General features: G+C 44.7%; 1 protein-coding gene across 3 annotated transcripts in view; it reads left to right on the top strand.

The window, feature by feature from the left end:
* Positions 1–16028, top strand: part of LOC115472691 (FRAS1-related extracellular matrix protein 1-like) — a 215467-nt gene extending 199439 nt beyond the window's left edge. For all 3 annotated transcript variants that reach the window (XM_030207049.1, XM_030207047.1, XM_030207048.1), the window contains 2 exons: positions 9017–9102; positions 15615–16028. In XM_030207049.1, the coding sequence (XP_030062909.1) occupies positions 9017–9102; positions 15615–15823 (295 nt within the window). In that variant the 3' untranslated portion in view covers positions 15824–16028. The remainder of the gene's footprint in view (positions 1–9016; positions 9103–15614) is intronic.
* Positions 16029–24499: the final 8471 nt, after the last annotated feature.

Raw genomic sequence — 24499 nt, 5'->3', positions numbered from 1 at the left:
GACATTAATGTTGCAAAATTATTCTGCATGTGACAATGAATTCAAACCTAATTCTTACTTCTTTTTTTTTTTGGAACATTTTTCTTAAAAGGGAAGTCCCATTGTCAAAATTCAAAGTACAACCAAGTAAAAGAACATCTCTTCTACCTGTCCCACTCCCCCTCCCAAGCTGGATGTTAAGCGGCAGAGCCCAGCTGATTATTTACATTGCAAAGACCTTATCACTGCTTTGTGGGATGCAACACAGCAGTGATGTGGCTTCCTCAAGCACTGCTCTGCCACTAGCATAAAATGAATGCTTCTGGCAATATTAGAAAGACCTTTTCAGTAGAGACTACATAAGTACATAAGTAATGCCATACTGGGAAAAGACCAAGGGTCCATCGAGCCCAGCATCCTGTCCACGACAGCGGCCAATCCAGGCCAAGGGCACCTGGCAAGCTTCCCAAACGTACAAACATTCTATACATGTTATTCCTGGAATTTTGGATTTTTCCAAGTCCGTTTAGTAGCGGTTTATGGACTTGTCCTTTAGGAATCCGTCCAACCCCTTTTTAAACTCTGCTAAGCTAACCGTCTTCACCACTTTCTCCGGCAACGAATTCCAGAGTTTAATTACACGTTGGGTGAAGAAATATTTTCTCCGATTTGTTTTAAATTTACTACACTGTAGTTTCATCGCATGCCCCCTAGTCCTAGTATTTTTGGAAAGCGTGAACAGACGCTTCACATCCACCTGTTCCACTCCACTCATTATTTTATATACCTCTATCATGTCTCCTCTCAGCCGTCTCTTCTCCAAGCTGTATAGCCCTAGCCTCCTTAGTCTTTCTTCATAGCTATAATAACCAGCCTTTGATTTCTGAGGATTATTATTATTATTATTATTTGTTGCATTTGTATCCCATATTTTCCCACCTCTTTGCAGGCTCAATGTGGCTTACAATACGTCATGAGTAGTGCATGAGAAAGTATACATTTAGTAATAACAGAAGGATTTTGGGTAACATGATAATGATAGAACATGATAGTATTTTTCAGCAAACTTAATAAAAGATATATAAGAAATAGAAAATATACATTTACTACTACTACTACTACTTAGCATTTCTATAGCGCTGCCAGGGTTACGCAGCGCTGTACAAGTTTAAACATGGGGAAGGACAGTCCCTGCTCAAGAGAGCTTACAATCTGAAGGTAAAAACTATGTAGTCAGTGTAGGTATCAGGAATGGGAAGGTGGTTAGGCACCAAAAGCAAGGGAGAAGAGATGGGCCTTGAGTAAGGACTTGAAAATGGGCAGGGAGGGCACATGGCGTATGGGCTCAGGAATAGCAAAAGGATCTTGGGTAGCGTGATGATGAGAAAACATGTTAATATTTTGGCAAGTAGATATAGTGGAGGCAGTTCTGGATATGTGTACAGGATGTGTTCATATTTGTTGATCGTTGCTGTATGCCTTGTTGAAGAGTTTCCCTTTAAAATTATAAAGCCTATTGACACTGGGCATAGGAATTGTGTTTTCCATGATGCTGTTCCGCTTTCTTCAGAACAGAGTTCATGCTCCACTCTTATTTGATATACTGCAAATCAGTAATACATCTAAGATAGGAACAGACAAATAAGATGGAAGGAAAGAGGAAAGGGTGGGTGCTCAAAACAAACGATTCTAAAACATACATATTAAGAAATTCAAGAAGAAAATACGACACAGGTAGGTATGGGAGGATAAGGAAATATATGTGGAAGGCAATCAGCAACAAGGCCTGTTTTATTAGGCAGCCCTTCTTGGTACCAGTCCATTTAGCTTCATCTTGTATATATTAATGCTTCCCTTTCTGCTGCTTTCTTAGTTTTCCTTTTCTATTCAACGGTGGCTCTATTTCTCTGTATTTCTGATTATATTGAGCACATTAAGGGCAATTCTGTAACTGCGTGTGCTGTTATGCACATAAGGGCCGAAATAATTAGCACTTAGATGCATATGTGCACTACATGTTATTCTATAAAATGTCAGGACCCTAGCAGTAGTACTGAAAGACCCCCACTAGAGGTTGCCATTTTGAAATCTAACGCTGCAAGGGCATGAGCGACAGGGCATTGCTCCTGCACAGTCTACCTCCTAGATCACTAGGGAAGTTGTAAGTTAGGCCTGTGAGGGCCTCTAGGAGCAGGGCCGTAGAAGGATATAGTGGAATTAGAAAAGGTGCAGAGAAGGGCGACGAAAATGATAAAGGGGATGGGATGACTTCCCTATGAGGAAAGGCTAAAGCGGCTGGGGCTCTTCAGCTTGGAGAAAAGATGACTGAGGGGAGGCATGGTAGAGGTCTATAAAATAATGAGTGGAGTGGAACGGGTACACGTGAATCGTTTGTTTACTCTTTCCAAAAATACTAGGACTAGGGGGCATGCGATGAAGCTACAAAGTAGTAAATTTAAAATGAATCGGAGGAAATTTTTCTTCACTCAACGTGTAATTCAACTCTGGAATTCGTTCCCAAAAAATGTGGTAAAGGAGGTTAGCTTAGCAGAGTTTTAAAAAGGTTTGGACGGCTTCCTAAAGCAAAAGTCCATAGACCATTATTAAATTGGACTTGGGGAAAATCCACTATTTCTAGGATAAGCAGCATAAAATGTTTTGTACTTTTTTGGGGATCTTGCCAGGTTTTTGTGACCTGGATTGGCCACTGTTAGAAACAGGGTGCTGGGCTTGATGGACCTTTGGTCTGGCCCAGTATGGCAACACTTATGTACTTAAGCTATGTGTGGCCAGTGCATTGACTTCCCTTGCACTGATGTCATTTGACGCTTGCGACACTCTTATTCAGGAAGGCTGATCTTGGGTGGATGGCGTTCAGGAGGGAGCACTGCTTGTATTGAGGAGGATTGGGAGGGGAACCTCTAGGGTGCAGATCTTGGGTGGAGGGGTTTGGGAGGGAGTACTGTTTGTATTTTGGGGGTTTTGGGTGCATGTCTTAGGTGAATTGAAGCTGGGAGGGGAGCGCTGGTTGGTCTATCAGGAGGGTAGATCTCTATGTAGGGGGACCTAGAGAGGGATGATCAGAGGGGACTGAAATGAGGAGCAGGGTTGGGGAATAGGAGCAGGGGTGGAAATGGCAGCAGCAGCAACCCAGACGTTGTGCAGGTACCAGCCAATATTCAACGCCAGCATCAACATAGCTAAGCATGCATAGATAGCATTGCTTTTTTTGTGGTCCTGTCTGCCCACTTAGCTATGCGGGCCAGTACCCACATAACTGCTAGCACCTCCCCGACTCCACCCCATATCGTCCCTCTCCTGCCCAGTTTCAGTGGTTAGTGCCAATATTCAGCAACACTGTCTGGGTAAGTGCCACTGAATGTTGGCACTTTAAGCAGGCTGGAGCCTCTCCTGCCCATTTAAATCACTTTGAATACCAGCCCAACTATTTTGCAAACAGCCTCCCACCTAATGCTGAAGGGTAACTGAAAGAGCCCTAGAAAATGTTATAAAAACAGCAGTTTCCAAGACAGCAGAAGTTTAATTCAGTCCATTGGCTGTGTTTGTGTAGAACCATTAATACAAAAACAAAACAAGAGAATCTTACATGATCACAAAATAGATCATTCAAAACGTGGACCATGTTTCGGCCTTTACCTGCATCAGGGGGTCTAAACACATATATAAAAACACATAAATACAAACAATATAGCATATGCATTATTCTTTGTTATGTATCCTATACTGTTTATTGTAAGCCACATCGAACTCAAACTTGTTTGGGATAATGTGGGATATAAATGTCACAAATAAATAAATATCACAATACATAATATATAATGAGGACAATCAAATAAATAATAACTACTAAAAGATAAAATAATAAAAACAAATATAACAAATAAATAGTATAACATATGAAAAAGATTAGTGTGACATATAAAAAAGACAATACAGTATAAATAAGATACAATAAATAAAAAAAGGAACAGGCAATACAAATAGAAAGTAACTTATTAAAGAAACATCAAAATAACCATAAAGAATTCATCTAACAGACTTTACCAGAAAATGATGATTTCAGACACAGACAAAAAGTGATTGGGAAATGCAAACCCTGAATGCAGTCAAGAAGTTCAGAACCATACACAGTGAGAAAGATGGAAAAAATTGATCAGACATTTCGCAAAAGCATTGCTGAATACAAAACTGTTATCTTTATGTAGTTGGTCACCAGGCAGGCATTAGATTATGCCGCTACTGCCAGAGTCTGGGAAAGGGAAAGGGACTTGATATGCTGCCTTTCTGTGGATAATGGTGGTTTATATATTATATTACAGGAAATTATTTGGTACCTGGAGCAGTGGAGGGTTAAATGACTTGCCCAGAGTCACAAGGAGCTGCAGTAGGCAGGGCCGGGCCCGGGGCAAGGCTGCCCCCGGGACCCCGCCCCTGCCGCCCTCACCGCCGCTCACCCTTCCACCCTCCACCCCCGGAGGTCGCCACCACTCCCCCCTCCATCACCCCCGAGGTCGCCGCAGCCACTGCTCCCCCCTCCACCCCCCCCAAGGTCGCCGCCACTCCCCCCCTCCGTCCGCCACTGGGCCGGGCCCCCTGCATTGAAATCGCAGTCTCACCTCAGTGAAAGCAGCGCTGCAGGCAGCAGAATGCCTCCCTTCAGCCCTCCTTCCCTCCTTGCATCCCACCCTCGTGGAAGTTGCGTCAGACGAGGGCGGGACACAGGGAGGGAAGGAGGCCCAAAGGGAGGTGTTCTGCTGCCTGCAGCGCTGCTTTCACAGAGGTGAGACTGCAGAGGGCAGAGGGCAGACGGTCGATGACGGAGGACGGGTGGGACTGCGGTGCCAGCCCCCCCCCCCCCCTCTCGGCAGCTATGGCAGTAGGAATTGAACCCAGTTCCCCAGGATCAAAGCCTGCTGCACTACCTACTCGGCTATTCAATGCCAGGGAGGACCCTGAAATATCTTTATGGCATAATCTGGCTTTCCATGTTGGTAGGAAGGTGATCTCCTGGAAGAACTGGCAGCTTGTCAAAATTTGAATATGGGACAGTTATGTACTCATAATTGATTGCTCTCTTGGGCTGAAATTAAATGTAAATTTCCTGAGATTTTTGAGTACGTTTATCAATGGGTTCAATTATCCCACTGTATTAGGGCTCGTAAGTTAGATATCTCGACCTTAAATAAGAGAGCAGATATTAAGACTTGGAGTGAAGCAGTTTATGTGGAAGGAAAATGTTTCCTTTTTCTATAAATGGAGCGGAGGAGTAGCCTAGTGGTTAGTGCAGTGGACTTTGATCCTGGGGAACTGAGTTCAATTCCCATTGCAGCTCCTTGTGACTCTGGGCAAGTCACTTAACCCTCCATTGCTCCAGGTACAAATAAGTACCTGTATATACTATGTAAACTGCGTTGAATGTAGTTGCAAAACCACAGAAAGGCTAAGTATATCAAGTCCCATTTCCCTTTCTCTATTTGAGATTCTACATGGAATGTTGCTACTATTGGAGATTCTACATGGAATTTCGCTACTATTAGAGATTGTGTTGCTACTATTTGAGATTCTACATGGAATGTTGCTATTCCACTAGCAATATTCCATGTAGAAGCCTGCCCTTGCAGAGCAGCAACGTGGCTGCGCAGGCTTCTGTTTCTGTGAGTCTGACATCCTACACGTACGTGCAGGATGTCAGACTCACAGAAACAGAAGCCTGCATGGCCGCATTGCTGATCTGCAAGGGCAGGCTTCTACATGGAATGCTGCTAGTGGAGGAGTAGCCAGGTGGTTAGTGCAGTCGACCTTGATCCTGGGGAACTGAGTTCAATTCCCACTGCAGCTCCTTGTGACTCTGGGCAAGTCACTTAACCCTCCATTGCCCCTGGTAGCTGAATATACTATGTAAACTGCTTTGAATGTAGTTGCAAAAACCACAGAAAGGCAGTATATCAAGTCCCATTTCCCTTTCCCTTTCCCTTTATGGCCCTTTCATTGGCCTATATCATACCTGGTCTGCAGATTTAGGTGCTGCCCAGTGGCGTTCCTAGGTCTGCTGCCACCCGGGGCAGAGCACTGCTGCGCACCCCCCCCCCCCCCTGGTGCAGCGGTGTCAGGGTGCAGCACGACGCCCCCCCCCCCCCCCCCCCCCCCCCCCGCCCAATGATACCCCCCTCCCCGGCACATCAAGCCCCCCCCCCCCCCAGGTGCATTCTTGGATGCTGGAGGGGTGAAGAGAGCAGCCGCGCACCTGTCGGTTCCACTGGTTCCGGGCCAGAGGGAGCAGGGAACCAGCAGAGCTGACAGGCGCGCGGCTGCTCTCTGCACCCATCCAACAGCGTGCACCCGGGGTGGACCGCCCCCACCGCCCCGCCCTTGCTATGCCACTGGTGCTGCCACCTATGAACTAGATAGGGCCTCTTTTATGCAGTGTGGTCAATTGGCCTACTTTAGCCAGTGTGAATTCTCAGTCTTTATTTTTTATGATGCATAAAAGCACTCTGGTTGCCCTGGAGAAAATGGACAGTCAGTTTAGCTGATTCTAATCAATGCTCTAGTACTGTAGATGATTTACCGCACTCAGGGGAGGGGAAGCAATCCCTCCATCCATTAAATGAATAGGCTGCAGGTCGGAAAGTGACAAACTGCTTGGGACAGGGTGAGAGCTCAGAGTCCGGTGGGGAGAAACTTTCCGACCTGCAGCCTATGTAATTAATGGATGGAGGGATTGCTCTCCCTCCCCTGAGTGCCTCCATAAACCAAATCGCTTCAAACTACACAATAACCTCAGCAACGGCGAGTAGAGTCTGCATGCCGGGTTTGGTGGCCGTAGCTCTTTGGGGTCCAGAGGAGTTTGGACATGGACAAACAAAGACACGCGTCTGCTTTATATAAAACACTACATGATCATCAACACTTCAGGCGATCTTTAAAGACTTATCTGTTTTGATGCAATCATTGGCATTCAGTCATCTAGACTATTGCAATGGCTTATATGCGGGTTGGAAAGTTCAGCTTCTGAAAAAACTCCAAACAGCCCAGAACACTGCTGCCAAATTGATCTTCAACAAACCGAAATATGACAGAGTTGCACCTCTTCGGCTGAAACTTCACGCTCCCAATTATGGACCGTATTACTTTCAAACTTTGTACACTAGTCCACAAAATAATCTACGGTGATGCCCTGGATTATATGATTGATTTAATTGATCTTCCGGCGAGGAATAGATTACGGTCATCTCGTACTTATATGAATCTTCATTACCCAAGTTGTATTGGTCTTAAGTACAAAACCAGCTACGCGTCTAATTTCTCCTACTTAAGTACACAGATGTGGAATGCATTACCGAACTGTGTGAAAGCGCTACATGATCATCAAGACTTCAGGCGATCTTTAAAGAGTTATCTGTTTTGTCGGGCCTATCCTACTGCTGCTACTCATTAGACTCTGCTTTGTATTGATTCAGAGGACAATTTATTACATATTACTTTGTTTCTTATTTTACACATGTACCCCATCCTTACCTGACCCTATTTATTATTGTCTTGTAAGCCACATTGAGCCTGCTTGTGTGTGGGAAAATGTGGGATAGAAATACTGCAAATAAATAAATAAATATAAATTAATAGATATCCTTTTGGCCACTGGCCTCCAGATAGTCCTATCAAATTGGAGAAGGGTGGTATCTTTAAATTATACCTATTGATGAAATCAAATGTGCTTGACTAGGTGACTTGAATTAGCTGCTGCTGAAAAAACTGAACAAGACCATAAAATCATTGGCAACCCATTGGGCGATTTGTTGGGTACATATAACATACTTGGATGACGGCAGAAAAAGACCTGCACGGTCCATCTAGTCTGCCCAACAAGATAAACTCATATGTGCTACTTCTTGTGTATACCTTACCTTGATTTGCATCTGCCATTTTCAGGACACAGACCGTAGAAGTCTTGCCCAGAACTAGCCCCATTTTCAGGACACAGACCGTGGAAGTCTTGCCCAGAACTAGCCCCACCACCCAAACACCAGCCCCGCCTCCCAATCTCGGCTAAGCTTCTGAGGATCCATTCCTTCTGCACAGGATTCCTTTATGTTTATCCCACGCATGCTTGAATTCCGCTACCGTTTTCATCTCCACCACCTCCCGCGGGAGGGCATTCCAAGCATCCACCACTCTCTCCGTGAAAAAATACTTCCTGACATTATTCTTGAGTCTGCCCCCCTTCACTCTTATATCTTGTCCTCTTGTTCTACCGCCCTCCCATCTCCGGAAAAGGTTCGTTTGCAGATTAATACCTTTCAGATATTTGAACATCTGTATCATATCACCCCTGTTTCTCCTTTCCTCCAGGGTATACATGTTAGGTCCGCAAGTCTCTCCTCATACGTCTTGTAACGCAAATCCCATACCATTCTATTCTATTCCCTGCTTTTGGCACGTTTTAATCGTTTTGTTTGTTGTTTTCAAAAAATGTAATAATGAGTTTCAAACTAAAAAAAAAAAACCTGTCATCATCTTGCAAAAGATAAACAATAGTGCCATCTAAACAACTATTAAAAAAAAAACTAGGGGAAACATAAATATAATTTTGAAACCATGACACCATTAAAACTAATCTGATATTGGGATGCAGTCACAAAACAGGAAGAACTGGAAAAAGTCAACATGTAAAGCTTATTTCAAGTAATGATGGAGTTGCATTAACTGTGAACAGAAGATCAGCAAGTTTTTTTTTCATGTATTCATTAGTCAAAAGATTTTTAAATATCCCTTTTGAATAAGAAGAATTGATGATCCTCATCTTAAGTCTGACCCACAAGTTTCTTGACATCCCTCAGGCAGGTAGATACCAAAACATGGTTGTGTTGGGTAAGGCGGTTAATAAATCCCAATAAATGAATAATGTTTTATAATTGAATAAATTTTATGCTTTGGATGTATCTGTTTTCTACAATTTCTAATTTTTTTTTCACTTTTGGTGCTTCATAAAACCTGTTTTGATTCTGTTTTATTATAGGCCAAATGGTCACCTAACCAGTGTGCATTCTAAAAGAGAAATGACGTGGTTATGGAAATTTGCTGGGATGCAGCCCTTTTGGATTGGTAAGTACAAGTTGAGTTTTACATAAAACACAATGAGGAGGAACTCACAACCTTCACAATTGTACTTTGTCATTATAGACTGGCATTTGCAGTTACACTGATCTGAAATCAGCATCACAGCTACAAGATGCATCAGGAAAGAAAATCTAGAAATGTCCTACATTTCCTAGAACCCCCCCCCCCCCCCCCCCCCCCCCCGATATTCAAAAGCATTTAACCGGTCAGAATCAGCATCTGGCTGATTAAATGCCTCATAACCAGTTATCCTGCGTTATTCAGCGGGGGAATAGCCGGCTATCTCCCACTGAATATTGCCGGTTAGCGGCTAGCCAGTTATATCGGGTGATATCACCAGCCCACGTTTTTCAACCCCACTTTAGTGGCTATATTTGGCTACCTGAACAGATGGGATATCTTTGGCCAGTCTGAATATTTTTCTTCACTCAATGTGTAATTAAACTCTGGAATTCATTGCCAGAGAATGCAATAAAGGCGGTTAGCTTAGTGGAGTTTAAAAAAGGTTTGGACGGCTTCCTAAAGGAAACGTCCATAGACCATTATTGAATAGACTTGGGGAAAATCCACTATTTCTGGGATAAGCAGTATAAAATGTTTTGTAGTCTTTTGGGATCTTGTCAGGTATCTGGATTGGCCACTGTTGGAAACAGGATGCTGGGCTTGATGGACCTTTGGTCTGTCCCAGTATGGCAATACTTATGTACTTATGAATATAACTGGCTACATCGACTTAACCGGTTATATTCAAGCCAGCCAAAAATAAACCGGATATTCAATGCCGGTCACCGAAAACGACCCGGCATTGAATATCCGGGTTTAGTGCTGATAGTGGGAGTTAGCTGAGCTATCTCCTGCAGTCTGAATATCGACCTCCCTATATAGAGCGGCTCGAAGAGAATGAGCCTAAGAGTAACTGGAAATGCCATTTGCATCCAGGACCTTGGAAACATCAATATTTACTTATGGTTGAGTTTATGCCAAGTCAATGGGTGTTGGGGTCCAGTTTTCCATAGGGACAGTAGGCTTAAAAGATCAGCTGCAGTGATTGCCTTTTCTAAGTAGGATCAAGTTTTAAATGCTTGTTCTTCTGTTTAAGATATTTATGGAGCTGCTCCTGATTATCTGTATAAAGCCTAAATGATCGCTTTGATCTTCAAATATAGGTATAGCAATGCTTTTAGCTTCTGGTGAGGTTAGGTTTAGTTCATTTAGGGCTAGGGATTTTTCTGTCATGAGTTTCCTATACCGTGCAATTCTTTGATTCAGGATATTCAGAATGAGTTTAATTTATTGCAGACAGAATGTAGAGTTTGATATCAATTACAGGAAACAGCAGTATGGTAATGATCCATTTATTGGAGTGTATTCATGATATAAAGAGACCCTGTTACAACTGCACTCCTTCACTGTGCTCTGTGTCTGGAGGTTACAGATAAAAAAAAAGACTCTGAACCACTCAGTGGATGGTGACCCTCACTCCACACACTGAGCCTGGCAATCCCACCACGCTGCCACCAAAAAAGAAGGACAAGGTCTGTCACAAAATGGCTAGCTTCCCTCCTAGCCACATGCCTGGGGCTACCCTGCAGCCACTTAGAAGGTCTGTCCCTAGTACAGCTCAGGTCTGCCTGCACCTGCCACTTGTGCTCTACACTCCTCCTCCCACCGACCGGGTCCCAACTGCTTCTGGGCGATTCTCCCACTCTCGAATTATCCCCAGTGATTCCTAGGTTACTGGGGCCACACTCCCAGTGGTCCCACAGTTCCTAGAAAGCACTTACAGACCTAACACACAAACCACCAGGATTCTTAGTTCAGACAAGCAGAGTTAATAAGCTAAAAATGTTTATTGTCATGAAAAATATTGAACAGTGAACCATAAAAACAGATGGAACAAAAACAGCACATAATAACAGGTAATGGAATATGGATCAATTATAAAACTATATAAACATTTGTAAATACAATATAAGTTTGCCCTGCAGCTGTACATCTCTCCAGCGCGGGCCCATCGGGCAGGGTTTGGTGGATCCGGGGAGTGCCCTAAGTGCAGACAGTCCCCTGCAGGGCTCAGTCATATGTTCTGGAAATGCCCCAGAGTGATATGTTTTTGGTCTACAATTTTGGAGGCGGTTAAGAGCTATTGGGGTCGAACAGTACAGAGACAACCATTGATGCTCTTTGGAGTCTACAAAGCGGGGAGGCCTACTTTGCCGGGCTTCAACGCCTTCCTGCGGAGAGCGATAATGGTGGGGAAGAAGATCATATTACTGAACACACGGTCCCGTCCATTGGTGCCAGGCGGACGCATATGATTGAATTATTGAAGCTGGAGCGCTGTGGGGTCAAAGACTTCTCCTCTACAGAGGGTAAACGTTTGGAAAAAATCTGGGCGAACTTCTGGGACACATTGCAGCCAGCAGCACGGAGTAGACTTTTAAACTAAGTGTACATTCGCTTGTTTGATGGACCAGCTTTCCCTGACACTCTAAAGGGGGGGGGGTGAAGGTGGGTTAGAAAGAGGGTGGATTGGAGGTTGTAGAGTAGGATGCAGAACTGATGTACAACTTCACTTGTGTTGGTATCACTGTTTGGGTTGAGATGTGTACAAGTGAGCGAATAAGAGATGGGGCAGGGGGGGGAGGGTAGGGGAAGGGGGGGTTGTAAATTTGTTTATGGCAAAACTGTTTCTTGATTCTGGCTGACCGTCAGAGCCACTGTTACAGCAGCTTTGTTTACACAATGTATGTTCCTGGTTCTTGTCGCTTTGACTGATTAATAAAAAAGATTTAAACATAAACATTTGTTCACTACCTGAATAGTGCCAGGGAAGGAAATGTAGCTGCTCACAGGTTACAGAATATAACTGCTCACAGGTGATCTTTCTCTCTCTACTTCCAAGCTGAGACTGGAGAAAAAGTCAGTACATCCTAGTTGAATTTTGAGCTCCTGGGCCAATCAGAGCCCAGAACAATAAATTTAAAACAAATAGCTGGCCACATCACTACAGGTTACCTCTTATCTGTGTTAACTAAAGAGGGAACTGCCATTACTCTGTAACAGCTTTAAACAGAAACATGCACCACCTGCTGGCCAAACTACAGAAATACACTTCAAGAAATAATCAGTACAGTTTACAGGCTTAAAACCCACTGTTTTGTCACGGTCCCATTTTATGCAATGAGACCTAGTTACTTATAACTGTGGTTAATAGTAAAATAACCCTTCTTAACGGTAGCCTAGGTTGATAACTACCCCCTAAATGATATCAGATAAAGACCAAAATGGCCCATCCAGTCTGTCCAGTAAGGTGGTTAGGGCTGAAACTGCCGCTCCATCAACCTGAATGAAAGCAGGAGTACCAAGAGACTGTACACCGACAGACCAGTGTGTGTTGTACTTAACAAATACTGCTTACATGTCCACTCTCTTTGTAAACCACTCAGATAAGTGTCTTCGGGGTCCTTTTACTAAGATGCACCGAAAAGTGGCCTGTGCTGGTGTAGACGCGTGTATTGGACACGTTCAGGTTCAATTTTTCAGCGCACGTGCAAAAAAATGCCTTTCTTTTTTTTGGCTGAAAATGGACATTGCAGCAAAATAAAAATTGGCGCGCGTCCGTTTTGAGCCTGAGACCTTACCGCCACCCCGTTGACCTAGCGGTAAGGTCTCACGCATTAACCAGGTGGTAATGCTCTACGTGCGTACAGTGCTGCTTACTACCCGGTTAGCGCCATGAGCCGGAACATTTCCGGCGCGCTTAGTGGACGCGTGTAAAAAAAAATGAAATTACCGCACGCACCACGCGGTAGCCACGTGCAGTATTTTAAAATTCACACGTGTAGGATGCGCGTAGGTGCCTGCGTGGCATAGTAAAAGGGGCCCTTTATGGGCAGAATATCAATAATTATAAACAGGCTACTGTGTAGATATAAAAGTTAGTTAAGCATGCACACTTTGTATAAGAAGTATGTATGTGTATCAATGTATTTAAACATTTTCCTCATTCACAGTACACAAACACTTTGTTGCTAGACTGTGAAAATAATAGGTTTTATTTTGGGAGCTATTTGCAACCACTTTTGCATAAACTTTTAATAACCATATGGTAGATTAGATAAGATGCCACGTTTTTGAAATGGTATAGTACAACAATGTTTCATTTACATAAAAATATTGGTCTCATTTGTCTGTTAACTGTATTAGGTTTGAAGATGCTGTACTGTTTGAGTTTAAATTTTAAGACAGAAAATTTTGCTTCCTGTAAGTATTGTGCAGGGCTTTGAGTACGCTAGGCCTCAATTTTCAAGGGGTTTTTATTTACTCTTCGTAATTGTGCTGTGGTTTTAACAAATTACTGGTTAGTGGTAGTTATTGTTATTTAATTGCTGTGGAGCGTGCTAGGGCACACATGGAGCAGAGAGGGACTTAGGATAAGTATTGCACACCACCCAGGAAGAGTGTAATAGGTACAAGACAGCGCTCTGAAGATCTGTAGACGTACAGAGGCGCATTATCAAAGCAAAAAATCGTCCACAAAACATCATAAGGTGTAGAAGGACATTTTTCACTCAAAAATGTCCAAGTTATGATTTTAAACACCCCAGTTTTAGACATTTTACTCCACAGTTCATCCAGATTTCAAGGGGGCATGCTGGGGATATGTTTTGGGCAGGATGTGAGCGGCCCCAAAAGTCAGACATTTTTCTGCAATATTGGGAAAAAATGAAAACGTCTAGGGCCAAAACTAAAACTTTTTGACTAGACCTATTTCAATCACAACTAAGTGACCAAAAGGTACTCTAAATGATCACTGAAGGGATTAAGGCATAACCCCCCTTACTCCCCCCAGTATGACCCCCTCCCTGCCCCCTAAGATGTGACAGTTTCAGTACATACCAGGCTGTATGACAGCTTCAGATATGATGGCCATTCCTATTAGAGCAGCAGGCAGGTTCCAGGAGTAGCCTAGTGGTCAGTGCAGTTGACTGTAGAGCCCCAGGTCCATATCCCACTCTAACTGATACACGTGGTGGAACATGTAAGACCCCCAAACAACCCTAAAAGCCTACTATTCCTACATATTCCTCTCCCTTCACTCTCTATCTCAGTTGATAACACCCTCATCGTCCCCGTTTCATCTGCCCGCAACCTCGGTGTCATCTTCGACTCCTCCCTCTCCTTCTCTGCGCATATCCAGCAGATAGCCAAGACCTGTCGCTTCTTCCTCTATAACATTAGCAAAATTCGCCCCTTCCTCTCCGAGCACACCACCCGAACTCTCATCCACTCTCTCATTACCTCTTGCCTTGACTACTGCAACCTACTCCTCACCGGCCTCCCACTTAGCCATCTATCCCCCCTTCAGTCCATTCAGAACTCTGCCGCACGTCTTATCTTCCGCCTTAACCGATATACTCATATCACCCCTCTCCTCAAGTCACTTCACTGGCTTTCGATCAGATACAGAATATAGTTCAAGCTTCTCCTACTCACCTACAAATGCACTCGATCTGCAGCCCCTCCTTACCTCTCTACCCTCATCTCCCCTTACGTCCCTACCCGTAACCTCCGTTCTCAAGACAAATCCCTCCTTTCAGTACCCTTCTCCACCACCGCCAACTCTAGGCTTTGCCCTTTCTGCCTTGCCTCACCCCATGCTTGGAACAAACTCCCCGAGCCCATACGCCGGGCCCCCTCCCTACCCATCTTCAAATCATTGCTCAAAGCCCACCTCTTCAATGTCGCCTTCGGCACCTAATCACTTCATCTCTTCTCAGGAAATCTCATCTACCCCAACCTGACATTTCGTCTTTTAGATTGTAAGCTCTTCTGAGCAGGGACCGTCCTTATTCGTTAATTTGTACAGCGCTGCGTAACCCTTGTAGCGCTCTAGAAATGTTAAGTAGTAGTAGTAGCATATAGGTGACACCTGCAGATATGAGGACTACTATAGTGGTGTACAGTTGGGTACAATAGCTTTCTGGTGGATTTTGAAGGCCATACAATATAGGGGGTTAATGGTGAGATATGCATCTGGGACCTTTTATGTGAAGTACACTGCAGTGCCCCGTAAGGTGCCCCACTGCTCTTCTGGGATGTCTGTGTGGCCAGTCTACTAAGAATGCTGGCCCACACCACCCCATCCCAAACCTGGTCCTGGAGGTATCCCAGTCAGTCAGGCTTTCAGGATATCCACAATGAATATTTATGAGAGAAATTTGCATATACTGCCTCCACCTCATGCAAATGTATTTCATGAATATTTATTGTGGATATCCTGAAAACCTTGACTGGCTGGGGTGCTTCCAGGACCAGGTTTGGGAACCACTGGTCTAGCAAATGACCAATTTGAGAATAAAAAGCTGGACTTTTTTCTGGTTTGAAAATGGCCATGTTCACGACTGGATTTTTGGGCTTGTTCGCTAAAATGTCCAAAATCGGATTTAGACGTCATATCGAAAATGCCCTCATATTCTGTTTTCTTGTTTCAGGGTTAATGGAAACTGGAGAATCTAATGAATGGAGATGGACCAATGGAAGGCCTGTGACCTTTACCAGTGTGAAACAAGTTAAAATGGGATTAAGTCAGGGAAGAAGGAGAAAATGTGCTCTTGTAAAAAGAAAGAAAAAGTGGGTGATGAAAGTCTGTAATAAGGGGAAACAAGAAAGGTACATCTGTTCAGCTCCAGCACTTCGTTGAAATGCTCTGTCCTCACAGAGCCAGCCATAAATTCACACCTGCTCTGTGGGTATACACTTTGTGAATCTCACGGAACATTGAATCATCCATAAACCTTGAGCAAGGGGAGGGAAAAAGAGTTGCATTCTTATAAGAGAATAACTCCGGCACCACAGTTATATCAATGGGCTCATTTTCGAAAGAGAAGGACGCCCATCTTTCGACTTAAATCGGAAGATGGACGTCCTTCCCCCAGGGTCGTCCAAATAGGTATAATCGAAAGCCAATTTTGGAGGTCCCCAACTGCTCTCCGTCGCAGGGATGGCCAAAGTTCAAGGGGGCATGTCGGAGGCATAGCGAAGGCGGGACTTGGGTGTGCCTAACACTTGGATGTCTTCAACCCATAATTGAAAGAAACAAGGACGTCCCTGATGAACACTTGGACGACTTTACTTGGTCGTGTTTTTCTTATGACCAAGGCACAAAAAGGTGCCCAAAATGACCAGATGACCACCGGAGAGAATTGGGGATCACCTCCCCTTACTCCCCTAGTGGTCACTAACCCCCTCCCACCCTCAAAAAATAACTTTAAAAATATTTTGTGCCAGCCTCAGATGTCATACTTAGCTCCATGACAGCAGTATGCAGGTCCCTGGAGCACTTTTAGTGGGTGCAGTGCAGGCGGACCCAGCCCCATCCCCCCCTACCTGTTACGTTTGTGGAGGGAACAGTGAGCTCTCCAAAACCCACCACAAACCCACTGTACCCACATCTAGGTGCCCCCCTTCACCTGTAAGTGCTATGGTAGTGGTGTACAGTTGTGGGTAGTGGGTTTTGGGGGGCTCAGCATACAAGGTAAGGGAGCTATGTACCTGGGAGCAATTTCTGAAGTCCACTGCAGTGCCCCCTAGGGTGCCCGGTTGGTGTCCTGGCATGTCAGGGGGACCTGTGCACTAGAAATGCTGGCTCCTCCCACGACCAAATGGCTTGCATTTGGTCATTTCTGACATGGACGTCCTTGGTTTCGATTATCGCCGAAAATCAGAAACGACCAAGTCTAGGGACGACCAAATCTAGGGGTGAGCAAATTTCAGGATTTGAACGTCCCTGACCATATTATTGAAACAAAAGATGGACGTCCATCTTGTTTCGAAAATACGGGTTTCCCCGCCCCTGGAGCGGGATGTTTTGCGAGGACATCCTCATCAAAACCTGGACGCCCCTTTCGAAAATGCCCCTCCAAGTGTTAACTCTGCTGCTTTTTTGTCATTAAACCTAATGAAGTAACGAACAAGCTGCCAGATTCATTTGGCATTCAGACGTGAAGGGCAACTCTATAAAGGGCACCTACATTTAGGCACTAACCTCCGCATTCTATTTATGGCGTCCAAAATTGGGTGCCAATATATAAGCACCAATCCAAAATGTCGCCCAGCTAAATTAGCTGAGTCAATTAGTGCCAATAATTGGGTGCTAATTGGCAATAATCTGAATTTGTGTGCATAACCTGCTATTCTATAACAGTGTGTGCCCAAATCCCATAGCATGCAACCCAAAAGTGGTGTGGCCATGGGAGGTGCCTGGGTGCATCAGAAGCGTGCCTAAAATTTGTGCGCATTGTTATAGAATATTGGAATTGGATGCTAGGAATTACACCTGGTTTCACCAGGCCTAAGACCAGGCACCCAAATTTGGGTGCAGAAATTGTCACTCAATTCTATTCTATAATAGGCGCTCATCTTTTGACTGTCTATTATAGAATACCATTGAGCACCAGTTTTTTTTCAGCACCAATTTTTGTGCTCCCTTTACTGTATCTAGCCCCAGTTGTGCGCACTGTGTTTTAGAAGAAGCATGCCCAATTCGCACACACAATTTAACTGAGTACCGCGCCAATTAGTGATAATTGGGTGCTAACAATCAATTATTGGCGTTAATTGGTAACAATTTTGATTTACTTGTGCATCTTGCTAAGTGCTATTCTATGAAAATGTGCATGTAAATCTTTTACGGTGTCTTCTACTAAGGTGCACTAGTGTTTTTAGTGCACGCTAAAAACAGGCACACCCTAAATGCTAGAAACGCCCATAGGAATACATTGACATGTCTAGCATTTAGACCCTACCTATTGTTAGAAATGCTAGTGCGCCTTAGAAAAAGACCCCCTTAGCGTGCAACTGAAAAGGGGGCGTAGCCATGGGAGAAGCATGGGCGGGTCAGGAGCATTCACTAAAGATGCACGCACTATTATAGGATTCGGGGGAGGATTTATACCAGGTTTCAGTTGATGTAAATCCTCACGCCCAAAGTCAGACGCAGATCCCAGCACTACTTGCTGTTCTATAAACAGAGCCCAACTCAAAGCACCATTTATAGATTAATGCCCAGCACTCCTTTTTTTTCGGCACCCAAATTTGAGCTCCATTTTATGAATCTAGTCCTCTATGTGCAAGTATTCAGCTCTGTGGCTGGTGTAGGTGCACGTAGGGACGTCAGGACGACTCACACAGAAACAGAATCCTTCCATCCTGATCAGCTGCAGCAACGGAGACCGGCGCTGAAGAGGACTTCAGCCTGCGGGGGTTGGGTGGATGTGCGTAAAAAATGAAATTACTGCCCAGGCAACGCAGTAGCACGTAGGACACACGTACATGCCTACGCAGCTTAGTAAAAGGGCCCTAAATAAGAAGGTTCAAAGAAAATATGTTTAACTGACTGTAGTTTTATCACATGTTTGCAAGGAAAATTAAGCCAAAATATATCTCCTAACTGGACAACACGTGGACTCATTTACAAAAAGGATTGACGCCTCTGTTGAGTTTGTCTGGAAATATCAGCAAAAACTCTAGATATATGATTCAGAAATAACTTCTTGCCTATAACAAAAAAAAACAGCCTCAAAGTCCAATCTCGATCTGGTTGTAAAACAAAGTCCACAATCGACGTAGTTTCATCTTCTATCGTTCGGGTTAAATTCAAATTATCAAAGGGTACGTCAGACCCTTCCGCTATTAGCTGTTCAGAAGATTTCTTTGAATAAGGTAACAATATGTTCCAGACACGGGGGTGGGGTGGGGGTACGATTGTTCCGGTATTTTCAAAATCTCAGCAAGATATCTTTTAAAAGTAATGAGGGGCGCAATGGCTGGTAATTTAGGAAAATTAATAAAATGCAACCTTTTCAATCTTTGCTGATTTTCTACAATATCCATTTTTTTTAAAGCCAGCTGGCGCATGCCTGGTTAACTAGATGTTCAGAGCTAACCGGCCATTCATTTATGCATAAAGATAGGACAGCGGTCCTATTTATGGCTAGCACTGGCCGATGAGCTCTGAATATCGGGAGATAACCCGACACTATCCCAGAAACACTAAAACGCTATGAGTTCTGTATCTTTGTCATCACTAGCTCATGAAATCAACTACAAATTGCTGACAGATTTGTGTCTCTAGTGCAATGGCGTAGCTACGTGGGGCCATGGAGGCCTAGGCCCCTGTAGATTTGGCCCTGGACCCCCCTGCCAACAACCCTCAACCCTCCTCCTGCCACCAACCCTCCACTGCCGCCGGCTAAATTTGCCGGCAAGAGACCCCAATCCCCACCCAGCTGAGGTCCTCTTCTTCCCACGAAGGGTTCGTTCTGTTTCTGACGTCCTGCACGTTGTATGTGCAGGACGTCAGACTCACAGAAACAGAACGAAGCCTTGTACGTGCAGGACGTCAGACTCACAGAAACAGAACGAAGCCATCTTGCAAGATGGCTTCGTTCTGTTTCTGTGAGTCTGACGTCCTGCACGTACAACGTGCAGGACGTCAGAAACAGAACGAAGCCTTCGCAGGAAGAAGAGGACTTCGGCTGGCGGGGATTGGGGTCCCCCGCCAGCAAAGGTAGCCCACGGTGACAGCAGCGGCGGGGGAGGGTTGGCGGCGGGAGGGGGGGTCGAGAGGGTCGGCAGCGGGAGGGAGTCGTGAGTGGCGGTGGCAGCGGTCGGCAAAGTTGGCGGCGGCAGGGGGGCGGCAATGGCGTGGGGCAGCGGCACCGGGGGGGCTAAAATGTGCCCCCTCACCTCAGGCTCTGGACCCCCCTCCCGCCAAAGTCTAGCTACGCCCCTGCTCTAGTGGGAGCAATCTTCCCTATAGAGCTTGAATGGGCCCTTTTACTAAGCCCGCGATAGGCTTTATGCGAGTGCAGCGCAGGCCCAAATCAGACTACAGCCAGGCCAGCGCGCCCTCCTGGCGGGTAATTTCAGATTTGGCACGTGCCCATAACATGTAGATGAATTATTTATTTATTTCTTCCTACGCTTGCCGGTTCTGACGGTAATCAGCACTCGGTGTGCGCCAACCAATCACCGCATGCGTAGCACGTAAGCCTTTACCACTAGATCAATGGGTGGCGTTAAGGACTCAGGCTGGGTTTGGGCTGCGCGCTGGTTTCATTTTTACCGCAGGCCCTTTTCCCGTCCCATTAAAAAAAAGCCATTTTTGTAGATGCGGTAAAAACTGACTCGGCATGCACCCAATACATGTCCCTACACTACCGCAGGCCACTTTTTACCGCAGCTTGTAAGAGAGCCCCAGAATTTCTTCTGGGGGAAAAAAAGATCATTCTATTCTTAAACACAGTCCCTCAGACATTCACCAGTAGACGTCTTCGGGTCGCATCCGTTCTGTGAAGCCCTTTTCATCCCAACAGGATTGTGGCTGCTCAGCTAGCAAGGCTGCTCATTAATCTGGGACACGTCCTGCACCTGCGGTAAAGTGGTTACATAGCAGATCTGCTTTAGTGCGGTCAGTGAGAAAACAGATTTCTTCATTCCCAGTTGCCTGTGCAAAGAAATTCAGTATCTCTCAACATCTTAAAACTGCATGCCTCTGCCTTTACTTGGTAGTAATCAGTACACTGTGATGGACCAGCAGCACCCTGCTAGCATGTTTATGGGATTACTGGCCTGGAGCCAGAAAGAGAGATTTGTTGTCTCAGGCATCTGCCTGTAACACCCTTGTGAACCTGTGGTTCACAGGTTCCAGTCCTGGCACAGGCAACTCAAATCATTCATCATTTCTGAGATATTGTGTACACAAACTGAATACTAATTGGGTAGTAATTATGTAGCATTCCATGTAAGGGCTTTGGTTAATGGTACTAAATAATAAAGTTATTAATTAATTTCCAAACTAGATGAGTAGCTAATGGACCCTGCTGTCTAAAAATGCAGTTTTTATTAAAATTAATGTGTGTGTTTTAAAGGAAATGAAGACTTGCCAGTTGGGTTTACTCAGCAGTAATTTTTTTCTAACTTTCTTTACAAAATTAAATATGTGCCAGATACCAAGAACTAGCACCTGGTATCTTTTTTTTTTTTAATTTAAATCAATCAATTGAACGTACGGCTTTTCTGGCTGTGAAACCCATAACTTATTTCTGAGTAAGAAGATGATTCAATGATGCACAAGAGTGCTGGAAATACTGTATAAGGCCCAAACTCATCTACCATCAAGATTAGATGGTCATTCCAGCCCATGGGATTTTTTCGTACACGATTAAAATACTATTTCACCATGGGAACTAGTTACTAAGCTGCAATATAAAAACTGCATTTTATCATAGCTTAATTTACCATGGGAGTTACTTACCTATGGTGTAACTCAGTTCCGCAGGTTAGTAACTCCTGCAGTAGAAAAACAGTACAAAAGTCCTTATTTAGCAGCTTGACCCCCTAGCAGTAGTACCAGAAGACTGCCACTAGGGGTCCACCGGCACTATTTTGAATCTGGCACCAGAGGAACAGGAGAGACTGGAGATCACTCCTGCCCTTAGACACCAGGAATACGCCTAGGAGGTCCCAGAGGGATTTTGGGGAGGGGGGTGGTGGATAAGTTTAGTGGGATCGATGGCTTGATGAGTGGAGGTGTGAACCAATACCTTTGCACCAGCTCCTTTTTCTGTGGGGCATCGGGCCCCACATTAGTGGCACGACGCTCTAGGAATTAAAAATAACTCATCTCACAATTGGCATTATTTTTCCAAGGATAGCACAGTTTACAAAGTTCAATGCAAGATGCATTATACAATTTGCATAATAATAAGGTGCTTTGCGTGCATTTGCATATCATTATTACGTAGCCCACACTGCCTTATACTAACACACGTTACAGTACAATAGCACACAATTTTCAGGTTAATGCGTGTTGAGACAAATTTCATGCATTATTCCTTTTAACTCTTGTTACCATGAAAACCACTTTTCAGCTCAGAACTAACTAAAGTTCTGTATAAAATGTTTCCACGTACAAAGCTAAATGTTGTTATTGCATATTACATTATTCCCTGCTTAAAAAACAAAAGTGTATCTTCCAAACCAAACAGTGAAGGGAACTGCTATTCATAATTTTATGTACTGTAACATAAAATGTACGGGCTGTAACATTTAGCTATGGTTATGTAACGTGAAATAAAACAGAACAAGACTGTTGTATCTCAACATGTCTCTGCTTATTATTTGACCAGATGTGACTAGTAAAATAGCTGGGTTTCATGAGTGCCAGTAGGGCGTTGGTGGTATCTATTGTTATGTAAAGTTTTGTAGTACTTCTATGGAGTAGAATTGTAAACAAGGATGTGGGGATTCACCAGGCCACACATTGCATTAAGAACATACAAAGATGAAGTCAACTGGAGACCTTTATGCAAGGTTAAAATATGGATTGAAGAATACGGTCCAAGGTTTTTTTTACATGTATTTGTAACTGAACTTTGCTGGGCAGACTAGATGAACCATAAAAATGTCAGGAAGTATTTCTTCACAGAGAGAGTGGTGGATGCTTGGAATGCCCTCCCGCGGGAGGTGGTGGAGAGGAAAACGGTAACGGAATTCAAACATGCGTGGGATAAACATAAAGGAATCCTGTGCAGAAGGAAAGGATCCTCAGGAGCTTAACCGAGATTGGATAGCAGAGCCGGTAGTGGGAGGCGGGGCTGGAGGTTGGGAGGCGGGGATAGTGCGGGGCAGACTTATATGGTCTGTGCCAGAGCCAGTGGTGGGAGGCGGGACTGGAGGTTGGGAGGCAGGGATAGCACTGGGCAGACTTATACGGTCTGTGCCAGAGCCGGTGGTGGGAGGCGGGGATAGTGCTGGGCAGACTTATACGGTCTATGCCAGAGCCGGTGGTTGGGAGGCGGGGCTAGTGCTGGGCAGACTTATACGGTCTGTGCCTTGAAGAGCACAGGTACAAATCAAAGTAGGGTATACACAAAAGTAGCACACATGAGTTGTCTTGTTGGGCAGACTGGATGGACCGTGCAGGTCTTTTTCTGCCGTCATCTACTATGTTACTATGTTACTATAAAAGTTTCTATCTGCTGTCTGTTACTATGTTACTGTGACCTGAATATGTATACCCTAAAGTAGTTTTCAGGATATCCACAATGAATATTCATGAGAGAGATTTGCATGCACTGCCTCCACTGCATGCCAGGGCGTAGCCAGACACCCAATTTTTGGGCCCAAGATGGGTGGGCAGAACTCCGTCCTGTCCCATAAGTGATTTGGTCTCTCTCGCCTGCATGCCATATGGTCTTTCAAACATCCCCCTCTCCCGCATACCTTTTAAATAGCAGATTTTCACTGGCAGCGAGCAGCAACTAATACACTCTGCTCATGTTGGCACCACAGTCTTCCTTCTGATGCAACTTCCTGTTTCTTCATAGGTGGGAATACATCAGAGGGAAGGCTGTGGGGCTGGTGTGAATAGTATGTATCAGTTACTGCTCGCTGCAGGCGAAGATCTGCTATTTACAAGGTATGCAGGAGGGACAGTTGTGAGTTTTTGGCTGGTGGGGCTTGGGGAGCCCTGCCAGCCACATCATAGGTGTGCTGCTACTTGGTGGGCCTGAGCCCAAAGTGAGTGGACCTGGGCCCCCACCCTTGGCTACGCCCCTGCTGCATGCACATCTCTCTCATGAATATTCATTGTGGATATCCTGAAAACCTGACTGGCTGGGGTGCCTCCAGGACCAGATTTGAGAACCACTGCCCTAAAGGAGAGATGGGGAGAATGTTTAAGTACTTGAAAGCTATTAGAGCTAAAAGGACAACCTTCAGAAAATAGGAGGATCCGACTGTAGGTTAAAGGAAACCATGTAAGGAATGGCAAGTCAAACGCAAAGCACTGATAAGTACAGTGGAGTACTGATAGTACGCAGTAAATGGGAGGCAAAGACTTTGGAATCGTGTACTATCGGTGTGCATATAAGTGAATCTGCCTCCGGAGATGTCTTACAAAAGTCATCAAAGAAGCACTCTCACAATTCCAGAGGCAGGTGGGGGTTCACCCAAAAACTTCGTTGCGTGCCTGCTTTTCTGGGGACTTTTGTAAGACAACTCCGGAGGAAGGCTGCTGAATAAATCAACATAAAGCAGGTTAAGTTACTGAGCTGCGCACATAGAGATGTAAATCTGTGGCTCTTTTCCAGCAAAGCTTGCAAGTGGTCCTGAAATATTTGCACCCTATTCCAAGGTCTATGTCTTACTGCAGAATTGCCACAAAATCACCAGTTTGTGCAAATAATTGTGGACTTTAGCTACGTAAGTACATAAGTATTGCCATACTGCGAAAGACCAAAGGTCCATCGAGCCCAGCATCCTGTTTCCAACAGTGGCCAATCCAGGTCACAGATACCCGGCAAGATCCTAA

Source organism: Microcaecilia unicolor, chromosome 6 (assembly GCF_901765095.1).
Source record: "Microcaecilia unicolor chromosome 6, aMicUni1.1, whole genome shotgun sequence".
Lineage (NCBI taxonomy): Eukaryota > Metazoa > Chordata > Amphibia > Gymnophiona > Siphonopidae > Microcaecilia > Microcaecilia unicolor.
Note: the sequence above shows the minus strand (reverse complement) of the source record. Positions and strands in the feature narration are given on the sequence as shown.